General features: G+C 40.0%; 2 protein-coding genes across 2 annotated transcripts; both read right to left on the bottom strand.

Annotated features, from left to right (window-relative positions):
- On the bottom strand, nt 1-5,432 carry LOC148200614 (uncharacterized). Its single transcript, XM_088111700.1, has one exon. It carries the CDS (start codon nt 5,300-5,302, stop codon nt 3,689-3,691), a length of 1,614 nt encoding a protein of 537 aa, XP_087967826.1. The 5' UTR covers nt 5,303-5,432; the 3' UTR covers nt 1-3,688.
- Nucleotides 5,433-5,887: 455 nt separating this feature from the next.
- On the bottom strand, nt 5,888-11,353 carry LOC148200613 (uncharacterized). The gene has a single exon (XM_088114240.1). The coding sequence runs from the start codon at nt 11,189-11,191 to the stop codon at nt 9,578-9,580; it is 1,614 nt and encodes a 537-aa protein (XP_087970366.1). The 5' UTR covers nt 11,192-11,353; the 3' UTR covers nt 5,888-9,577.
- Nucleotides 11,354-11,583: the final 230 nt, after the last annotated feature.

Genomic DNA, 11,583 nt, shown 5'->3' with positions numbered 1-11,583 from the left:
AGCTAAAAAAAATTAAATGCACATTGGAATAAAGCTTGGAAATTTCACGGTAGTTGGAATTGAAAAATCATAACTTAGCTAACAAAACTTAAAATGCACATTGCAGCAGCTTTGAATGAATATCATCACAAAAAAGCAATATTCTAATATATATAATATGAAAACCCAAAACCCCTTGAAGCTCTCCTATCTCTGGACATTGCAGCCATGTGGATTCCCATTAAATCACCAAAATCAATCACGTCTCCTCCTTGTGCTTCTTCCAGTCGTGCCTTTCTCCAAGAAAAAGCCAAATGCCGTGAATGTGTGCTCCACTTCTTCCAGCGTTTTCTCTTAAGCAAATGAAAGCCGCGCTTCCTCTTTTTCCGTGATGAACTTTCTACAAAGCAAAATGAATGTTGTGTGCATCTCATGCATCCACGTAGCAGCTGCTCCTCTCCATTCACCAAGAATCAACGTGCACTTCTACTCAATCACTAAATCCCGTGTGCTAAAAAAAAAATAGAAAGCCGAGAGCCTAGGCCTCCACGCACTCCGTCACCTTCAAACCAAAAACTTTAGAAAGCTCCAGCCACCCCACTTCCTACGCGAACCAGTAACAGCCTCCTCCCTCCTATTCTCCCTTCTTCCAAACTAATGAAATGAACTCCTACTCAAGTGGCGGCTGTAACCCTCACTTTCCATCCATTCACATCATGTGCTCTCTAAGGTGGCTCTTTCCAGAATATCCAAGTCATTCTCTCCCCTCCGTTTCAGCTACTAGGTCACTCCCTTTTTCTCCAGCTCTCCCCTCTTTTTACTGTGGCCGCTGGACCGAGTGAAGGATTGCTGAGTGCTGGGCTTGCTGCTGCTCGTTGACGCTGTTGGACTTCACCTCTCAAGTCTTGTTGGTCGCGTCTTGCTGGATACACTCCTGTATTTCCCATTTGCTGGATGGACACCCACCTCACGTGCTTCTGGACCGAGAGCTGCTGGAATGATGTGCACCCCCCTTCCAGGACGTGGACATGTGCTTTCCGGATGCTACTGGACTTCACGTGGACCAAGCCATGTGCTCTCACCTCCTTTTTTTTTTCTCCAAGACGTGGCATCAAATCTCCAAGCACTGGATATTTGCTGGATGTCACTTCACTTTCCACGTGCTCCGTAAAAGCCAAAACTGAATTGCTTTTCTCCAAATTGGAAACCACGTTCCAGCCAAGAAAGGGTGTGGTGGCTCCCACTTTTATTCCAACTTAGATGCTTCCAAAATTAATTTTTCCATGGGCACTAGGCCGTGAGCTTTTGATAGAATTGAAAAGATTACTTTTGATGGACCCCATGCCGTGACCTTTGCTTAGAATTTGTGGCAACCCACTTTCTCTTTAATTCCACAATGAAAAATTATTTTCCCAATTGAAAACAGCACTTCATGCATTCCAACCAAAATATATATATTTTTTTTAAAAGCTTCTCATGTGATGTAGCAGAGCTCCCTGCTGGACGGACTCCATAAGCCATGTGCTCCTCCATCTAAATGAAAATGAATTGCTTCTTCCGCACACAAATCACATATTAAAATCACCGGAAGTCCATTCAGCTCTCCTTCTTGTTCACACTCAAAACAATTTGGACCTCCTTGCAACCAATTAAGAATCTAGAACCACATTTAATTTCTTTTTGTGACCATGAGATGCATTGTCCAATGATAAATTCCAGCCACCACAAGTACTAAACAGCAAGCAAACAATGCAAACATATTAGAACACTCAAACAATAATCACTGGACTGACATAGGGGAGTAAAAAAATTACTGGGAACAGTACAGAACTAATTTGAACAAAGTAAAAACTATACGTGAAAATAGACATCTAGACGAAACTATGAAAAAAAATTGCATGGAAAACGGATAAGAATTGAACTCAAACGAGGGCACACAAGTTGACACAACATTCACGCAGCACTGTGCGAAAATTGAAATGACTGAGATGCATTGGGCTCAATTGCCATTTCTCATTTAACCTTCAAATGTCCCAAATTGTATCTCCAAATTTTCCTTGTAAAATAATTAGCTCAGATAATTCAAATTAGTTAAAATAAGAATTTCCGATCAAATTTAGCACAATTAGGAAAAATAGGATAATACTGTACATTCAAGCACAATTCCTTGACTAAATCTGGTACAATAAACTAAGTGAAATCAATAAAATATTGATTCATCAAAATAGACCACACTTAGTCTTTTGCACTCCTGGGCAAAATCAAGACGCAGATCAGGGAATAGTTGAAAGGACATCCAGGGAAATGACAAAACTCAGCAAACACAGAACAAAGACTAACAATGACAGAAACAGAATTACACAGTTCTCAAGGAATCTAGACCAAGAAAGGAAGTAGACAATATCCAACACATAATCGATCAGAGAAAGCAGATACTCATGAAATCATCCAAGCAATTCAAGACATGGAAAAATGATCAATCAGCTCAAAAGGTGAATCAAAAGTAACAAAACCTCACAGATGCACTATCAGTGTTTCTCTCAAGTGTATAAGGTAAAGAATTTCAACTCAATGCACTCAAGAAAGCAAACAACAACAAACTTGGCAAGCCTCTAATATCATCACTCAAAACATATGCATGTTCAAATCAAAAGGTCTTTTATGGATGTAATGGGGCCAAGGACATGGGAGGATAACATATGGATGAGAAGCTGTAAACCAAAAGAAATAGAGGAGCAGTGGGGAACAAGTGTAAACACATTCAAACACACCCACAACCTCTAATTCCATCCTCTTCTTGACTCCATTATTCACAATTATTCACATTTTTTTTTCACTATTTTTCTGCTCTCTTTTTTTTTTTTTTTTTTTTTTTTTTTTTATCCTGTCTCTTTTCTTTTCTCTATTCAGCACATAATTTCAAGAGACAAGATACACCACATATTTCCAAAAACACGATAAGAAGATGAACCAACTAGCCAACTCATCATAATCCCCAAGGAGACCACACTTGTTCCCAAAACACTTCCAAAGCTCCAAAATTCCCTAAGGTTAAGGTAATCATGGTTTTTCACTTAGGGCCAGTGTATGAGCTTCAAAACAAAGAAATGAGGAAAGTATAGGCTCAAAAAAGGGTTTTCAAAGAATCAGAGCAAGGTAAGCTTATTTGGCTAGAGAGGCTCAAAAACAAAACTTCCTTTATCACTTCCAAACATGCATATCAATCAAGAGTTATCAACAAGAGTCAAGCCAAGGCATATGTGCAAGCAATCAAGAGACATATCACACACAAGAAAGAACATAAAGTGGCTCAAATTCTCACACAGGGCATTTGTGTCACAATTAATTCAACTCTCAAAAATCATAATCATCTTCCAAGTAGAGAAAAGCAAGGATTTCAAACAAATAAGTATCAATCAAGTGAAGGAAATGATAAGTCTACAACCCAAACAAAGTCCAAAAATCAAGAGAAACATGTAAAACTGTACACAAAACAAAACAAAAACTACCTAGAAAAGAAAAAATTTAACACGGAAAACAAAAACTAACAAAGAAAAATAAAAATCTCCCCCAATAGACCACACTTAAACTACACAGTGTCCTCAATGTTTCATAAGCATAAGATCATAAATCATAACAGTCAACAGATCATGGACAAGTGCAATAAAAGTAGGGAAAGGGGGAGAAGAGAGAAAGAAAACTCCCCTGGTCATGGTGGCAGTTGCCAATTTTGGACTATCAGGGAGATGTCGTCCACCACAGGATCCAGCAAGGAAGTTTTGAGGAAGAACTGCTTCATCCTCCATATTTGATCGAGCAGGGAAATGTCTTCCACAGCTGGATCTAAGAAGCAAGGATTGTTGATGAGCGGGTTCGGCCGGTGTCTATTGATCTTCAAACTGTTGTGTATGTGAGCACCTTTGTCTTCCACCGTGGGCGTTTGTTGGTTAAATATATGTGTACCTCCTGTAACATGGTTAGTGCAATGTGGTTCCAAAGAAATAACATGCAGGGGTATAACACCCAATCTCAGTGTAACAGGCTGAACCTCAGATACATCCTCAGAACATGAATCAATTTCAGATGTAGAAACGATATCAATAACAGGCTCAGATTCATGTTCAGTGCATGGAGAATAAATATTCAGATGTGGTAGCAAAAAGTGGTTCTCATCATGCACAGAGGGAGAATTAAAAACATGCTCATCAACAGTATAATTATCAACATACCCCTCAACAACATAATCATCAACAGAATAATCAAATTGAGGTATGCTTACCTCCACTTCTCTAAAGCTTGGAAAAGTGGTGAAAGATGAAAATGGTCTACCTGGCTCACAAATGTTGCTCATATATGCCTGGTCCTCAAAATCTTTCTCGGTCTCCTCAGGTGCAAGAGTGGGACCATCTGAAGGTGGGAAAGTTTGTGGCGCAGTAGTAAGCTCATGACTCTTCTCCCCATCTTCTATGTTGATGCCACTATCATCATCATCTGGAATCTGAACAGTCTGAAATGGTAACTCTGAATCTTGAGACTGTTCCTCAGTGAGTTGAGTGGCCATCTGCCCTATCTGATCAGTCATACTCTGAATGGCAGCTCCTATTTCTTGCTGGAACTGCATGTTCTCTTGCTGAAACTGAAGGTTCTGCATGGTCATCTGCTCCAACAACTCCTGCAATGTAGGCTCAGAAGTAGAAGGCTGAGGAGCTATTTGGGCAGGAGCATCATATTGCTGACTCTGATATTGCTGGACTGGTGGAGGCATGAAAGTACTCTGGAATGGTGGTTCTTGATATTGATGCTGTGGAGCATTATACCATCCCAAAGTAGGGTCATTCCATCCAAGACCGTTGCTGTAAGCATATTGCACAAGGGAAAACTTGCTCAGAAACTGATGCTCAAAATATCCCCAATCGGTAACGGATCTCAGAGGAAGAGAGTCTTTCCAATCCTTAGCTGCTCCTTGTAATGAATGCGGAAATGCGCTCAAGAAAATGTAATCAAGAGGGACATCTGGAGGCTTCATTGAAGAGCACATGATATGGAGCTCCTCCAAATGTCTGTGTGGGCATTCTCCTGCAAAACCGTGAAACTTAGGCAGCAAATGTATCAGTCCAGGGGTGAGATCGCAATGAAGATCATCCTCCTTAAGTGAAACCGGCTCACAAAGAGCACTCTCAGAAATTAGAGGATGAGTCGTATTGTTCTCAACATAGAAATCAGCAGAATATGAATTACAATCAGAGTAACATGCAGAAGGAGAATCATAATCAGAGGCACTAGCAAAACAAGCAGTGTTCACGAAATCAAAATAGGTAGACATGGAAAAAGAAGAATACTAAAAATCACGAAACAAATAAAACACAACACATTTATACATGCAACACGCACACACAAAACAGAACATCACATCACATCACAACACAAGACAAAACACAACACACACAAACACAACAAAAACCTAAGACCGAACCGTTGGTCCCCGGCAGCGGCGCCATTTTGATGAGAGGGTCGCACCTCCCACAAAAGTTGTGCATAAAAGAATGCAGTATAGACTAGGCAGTGACTCCTAGGTCGTCTCTCAAGGACCAAATGTGGTTCGAGTCTTAGGATAAACACGCAGTGGGGGGGGTTTTGAAAGTGTTTTTGTGATTCGAAAATGATGTAAATTAAGACTGGAAATTAAATACAACCAAACATAATTGAAAACAGTGAAATGAATTAACAAAGCGTGAATACCGAACGGTTTCTAAAATAAGTGAGGAAATTGGAAATGCAAGAAGATAAATAAACTGAACAGAAGAGACAACATGATAACACTAAATTAAACATTCCTAAAGCCAAAACTAATTTAAATGCATTAGAGAAATAAGAAAAAGGAATCCAAAACTATTATAATGCAATGATGAGCTAAAAAAAATTAAATGCACATTGGAATAAAGCTTGGAAATTTCACGGTAGTTGGAATTGAAAAATCATAACTTAGCTAACAAAACTTAAAATGCACATTGCAGCAGCTTTGAATGAATATCATCACAAAAAAGCAATATTCTAATATATATAATATGAAAACCCAAAACCCCTTGAAGCTCTCCTATCTCTGGACATTGCAGCCATGTGGATTCCCATTAAATCACCAAAATCAATCACGTCTCCTCCTTGTGCTTCTTCCAGTCGTGCCTTTCTCCAAGAAAAAGCCAAATGCCGTGAATGTGTGCTCCACTTCTTCCAGCGTTTTCTCTTAAGCAAATGAAAGCCGCGCTTCCTCTTTTTCCGTGATGAACTTTCTACAAAGCAAAATGAATGTTGTGTGCATCTCATGCATCCACGTAGCAGCTGCTCCTCTCCATTCACCAAGAATCAACGTGCACTTCTACTCAATCACTAAATCCCGTGTGCTAAAAAAAAAATAGAAAGCCGAGAGCCTAGGCCTCCACGCACTCCGTCACCTTCAAACCAAAAACTTTAGAAAGCTCCAGCCACCCCACTTCCTACGCGAACCAGTAACAGCCTCCTCCCTCCTATTCTCCCTTCTTCCAAACTAATGAAATGAACTCCTACTCAAGTGGCGGCTGTAACCCTCACTTTCCATCCATTCACATCATGTGCTCTCTAAGGTGGCTCTTTCCAGAATATCCAAGTCATTCTCTCCCCTCCGTTTCAGCTACTAGGTCACTCCCTTTTTCTCCAGCTCTCCCCTCTTTTTACTGTGGCCGCTGGACCGAGTGAAGGATTGCTGAGTGCTGGGCTTGCTGCTGCTCGTTGACGCTGTTGGACTTCACCTCTCAAGTCTTGTTGGTCGCGTCTTGCTGGATACACTCCTGTATTTCCCATTTGCTGGATGGACACCCACCTCACGTGCTTCTGGACCGAGAGCTGCTGGAATGATGTGCACCCCCCTTCCAGGACGTGGACATGTGCTTTCCGGATGCTACTGGACTTCACGTGGACCAAGCCATGTGCTCTCACCTCCTTTTTTTTTTCTCCAAGACGTGGCATCAAATCTCCAAGCACTGGATATTTGCTGGATGTCACTTCACTTTCCACGTGCTCCGTAAAAGCCAAAACTGAATTGCTTTTCTCCAAATTGGAAACCACGTTCCAGCCAAGAAAGGGTGTGGTGGCTCCCACTTTTATTCCAACTTAGATGCTTCCAAAATTAATTTTTCCATGGGCACTAGGCCGTGAGCTTTTGATAGAATTGAAAAGATTACTTTTGATGGACCCCATGCCGTGACCTTTGCTTAGAATTTGTGGCAACCCACTTTCTCTTTAATTCCACAATGAAAAATTATTTTCCCAATTGAAAACAGCACTTCATGCATTCCAACCAAAATATATATATTTTTTTTAAAAGCTTCTCATGTGATGTAGCAGAGCTCCCTGCTGGACGGACTCCATAAGCCATGTGCTCCTCCATCTAAATGAAAATGAATTGCTTCTTCCGCACACAAATCACATATTAAAATCACCGGAAGTCCATTCAGCTCTCCTTCTTGTTCACACTCAAAACAATTTGGACCTCCTTGCAACCAATTAAGAATCTAGAACCACATTTAATTTCTTTTTGTGACCATGAGATGCATTGTCCAATGATAAATTCCAGCCACCACAAGTACTAAACAGCAAGCAAACAATGCAAACATATTAGAACACTCAAACAATAATCACTGGACTGACATAGGGGAGTAAAAAAATTACTGGGAACAGTACAGAACTAATTTGAACAAAGTAAAAACTATACGTGAAAATAGACATCTAGACGAAACTATGAAAAAAAATTGCATGGAAAACGGATAAGAATTGAACTCAAACGAGGGCACACAAGTTGACACAACATTCACGCAGCACTGTGCGAAAATTGAAATGACTGAGATGCATTGGGCTCAATTGCCATTTCTCATTTAACCTTCAAATGTCCCAAATTGTATCTCCAAATTTTCCTTGTAAAATAATTAGCTCAGATAATTCAAATTAGTTAAAATAAGAATTTCCGATCAAATTTAGCACAATTAGGAAAAATAGGATAATACTGTACATTCAAGCACAATTCCTTGACTAAATCTGGTACAATAAACTAAGTGAAATCAATAAAATATTGATTCATCAAAATAGACCACACTTAGTCTTTTGCACTCCTGGGCAAAATCAAGACGCAGATCAGGGAATAGTTGAAAGGACATCCAGGGAAATGACAAAACTCAGCAAACACAGAACAAAGACTAACAATGACAGAAACAGAATTACACAGTTCTCAAGGAATCTAGACCAAGAAAGGAAGTAGACAATATCCAACACATAATCGATCAGAGAAAGCAGATACTCATGAAATCATCCAAGCAATTCAAGACATGGAAAAATGATCAATCAGCTCAAAAGGTGAATCAAAAGTAACAAAACCTCACAGATGCACTATCAGTGTTTCTCTCAAGTGTATAAGGTAAAGAATTTCAACTCAATGCACTCAAGAAAGCAAACAACAACAAACTTGGCAAGCCTCTAATATCATCACTCAAAACATATGCATGTTCAAATCAACAGGTCTTTTATGGATGTAATGGGGCCAAGGACATGGGAGGATAACATATGGATGAGAAGCTGTAAACCAAAAGAAATAGAGGAGCAGTGGGGAACAAGTGTAAACACATTCAAACACACCCACAACCTCTAATTCCATCCTCTTCTTGACTCCATTATTCACAATTATTCACATTTTTTTTTCACTATTTTTCTGCTCTCTTTTTTTTTTTTTTTTTTTTTTTTTTTTTTTATCCTGTCTCTTTTCTTTTCTCTATTCAGCACATAATTTCAAGAGACAAGATACACCACATATTTCCAAAAACACGATAAGAAGATGAACCAACTAGCCAACTCATCATAATCCCCAAGGAGACCACACTTGTTCCCAAAACACTTCCAAAGCTCCAAAATTCCCTAAGGTTAAGGTAATCATGGTTTTTCACTTAGGGCCAGTGTATGAGCTTCAAAACAAAGAAATGAGGAAAGTATAGGCTCAAAAAAGGGTTTTCAAAGAATCAGAGCAAGGTAAGCTTATTTGGCTAGAGAGGCTCAAAAACAAAACTTCCTTTATCACTTCCAAACATGCATATCAATCAAGAGTTATCAACAAGAGTCAAGCCAAGGCATATGTGCAAGCAATCAAGAGACATATCACACACAAGAAAGAACATAAAGTGGCTCAAATTCTCACACAGGGCATTTGTGTCACAATTAATTCAACTCTCAAAAATCATAATCATCTTCCAAGTAGAGAAAAGCAAGGATTTCAAACAAATAAGTATCAATCAAGTGAAGGAAATGATAAGTCTACAACCCAAACAAAGTCCAAAAATCAAGAGAAACATGTAAAACTGTACACAAAACAAAACAAAAACTACCTAGAAAAGAAAAAATTTAACACGGAAAACAAAAACTAACAAAGAAAAATAAAAATCTCCCCCAATAGACCACACTTAAACTACACAGTGTCCTCAATGTTTCATAAGCATAAGATCATAAATCATAACAGTCAACAGATCATGGACAAGTGCAATAAAAGTAGGGAAAGGGGGAGAAGAGAGAAAGAAAACTCCCCTGGTCATGGTGGCAGTTGCCAATTTTGGACTATCAGGGAGATGTCGTCCACCACAGGATCCAGCAAGGAAGTTTTGAGGAAGAACTGCTTCATCCTCCATATTTGATCGAGCAGGGAAATGTCTTCCACAGCTGGATCTAAGAAGCAAGGATTGTTGATGAGCGGGTTCGGCCGGTGTCTATTGATCTTCAAACTGTTGTGTATGTGAGCACCTTTGTCTTCCACCGTGGGCGTTTGTTGGTTAAATATATGTGTACCTCCTGTAACATGGTTAGTGCAATGTGGTTCCAAAGAAATAACATGCAGGGGTATAACACCCAATCTCAGTGTAACAGGCTGAACCTCAGATACATCCTCAGAACATGAATCAATTTCAGATGTAGAAACGATATCAATAACAGGCTCAGATTCATGTTCAGTGCATGGAGAATAAATATTCAGATGTGGTAGCAAAAAGTGGTTCTCATCATGCACAGAGGGAGAATTAAAAACATGCTCATCAACAGTATAATTATCAACATACCCCTCAACAACATAATCATCAACAGAATAATCAAATTGAGGTATGCTTACCTCCACTTCTCTAAAGCTTGGAAAAGTGGTGAAAGATGAAAATGGTCTACCTGGCTCACAAATGTTGCTCATATATGCCTGGTCCTCAAAATCTTTCTCGGTCTCCTCAGGTGCAAGAGTGGGACCATCTGAAGGTGGGAAAGTTTGTGGCGCAGTAGTAAGCTCATGACTCTTCTCCCCATCTTCTATGTTGATGCCACTATCATCATCATCTGGAATCTGAACAGTCTGAAATGGTAACTCTGAATCTTGAGACTGTTCCTCAGTGAGTTGAGTGGCCATCTGCCCTATCTGATCAGTCATACTCTGAATGGCAGCTCCTATTTCTTGCTGGAACTGCATGTTCTCTTGCTGAAACTGAAGGTTCTGCATGGTCATCTGCTCCAACAACTCCTGCAATGTAGGCTCAGAAGTAGAAGGCTGAGGAGCTATTTGGGCAGGAGCATCATATTGCTGACTCTGATATTGCTGGACTGGTGGAGGCATGAAAGTACTCTGGAATGGTGGTTCTTGATATTGATGCTGTGGAGCATTATACCATCCCAAAGTAGGGTCATTCCATCCAAGACCGTTGCTGTAAGCATATTGCACAAGGGAAAACTTGCTCAGAAACTGATGCTCAAAATATCCCCAATCGGTAACGGATCTCAGAGGAAGAGAGTCTTTCCAATCCTTAGCTGCTCCTTGTAATGAATGCGGAAATGCGCTCAAGAAAATGTAATCAAGAGGGACATCTGGAGGCTTCATTGAAGAGCACATGATATGGAGCTCCTCCAAATGTCTGTGTGGGCATTCTCCTGCAAAACCGTGAAACTTAGGCAGCAAATGTATCAGTCCAGGGGTGAGATCGCAATGAAGATCATCCTCCTTAAGTGAAACCGGCTCACAAAGAGCACTCTCAGAAATTAGAGGATGAGTCGTATTGTTCTCAACATAGAAATCAGCAGAATATGAATTACAATCAGAGTAACATGCAGAAGGAGAATCATAATCAGAGGCACTAGCAAAACAAGCAGTGTTCACGAAATCAAAATAGGTAGACATGGAAAAAGAAGAATACTAAAAATCACGAAACAAATAAAACACAACACATTTATACATGCAACACGCACACACAAAACAGAACATCACATCACATCACATCACAACACAAGACAAAACACAACACACACAAACACAACAAAAACCTAAGACCGAACCGTTGGTCCCCGGCAGCGGCGCCATTTTGATGAGAGGGTCGCACCTCCCACAAAAGTTGTGCATAAAAGAATGCAGTATAGACTAGGCAGTGACTCCTAGGTCGTCTCTCAAGGACCAAATGTGGTTCGAGTCTTAGGATAAACACGCAGTGGGGGGGGTTTTGAAAGTGTTTTTGTGATTCGAAAATGATGTAAATTAAGACTGGAAATTAAATACAACCAAACATAATTGAAAAC

The sequence above is a fragment of the Vigna umbellata genome, chromosome 4 (assembly GCF_029865625.1).
Source record: "Vigna umbellata cultivar VRB3 chromosome 4, Vumbellata_1.0, whole genome shotgun sequence".
NCBI lineage: Eukaryota > Viridiplantae > Streptophyta > Magnoliopsida > Fabales > Fabaceae > Vigna > Vigna umbellata.
This window is presented reverse-complemented; position numbering and strand designations above follow the sequence as displayed.

What these genes read in the sequence shown, in the direction of transcription:
- LOC148200613 (XM_088114240.1), bottom strand. Translation starts at nt 11,191, where the DNA reads ATGTCTACCTATTTTGATTTCGTGAACACTGCTTGTTTTGCTAGTGCC.
- LOC148200614 (XM_088111700.1), bottom strand. Translation starts at nt 5,302, where the DNA reads ATGTCTACCTATTTTGATTTCGTGAACACTGCTTGTTTTGCTAGTGCC.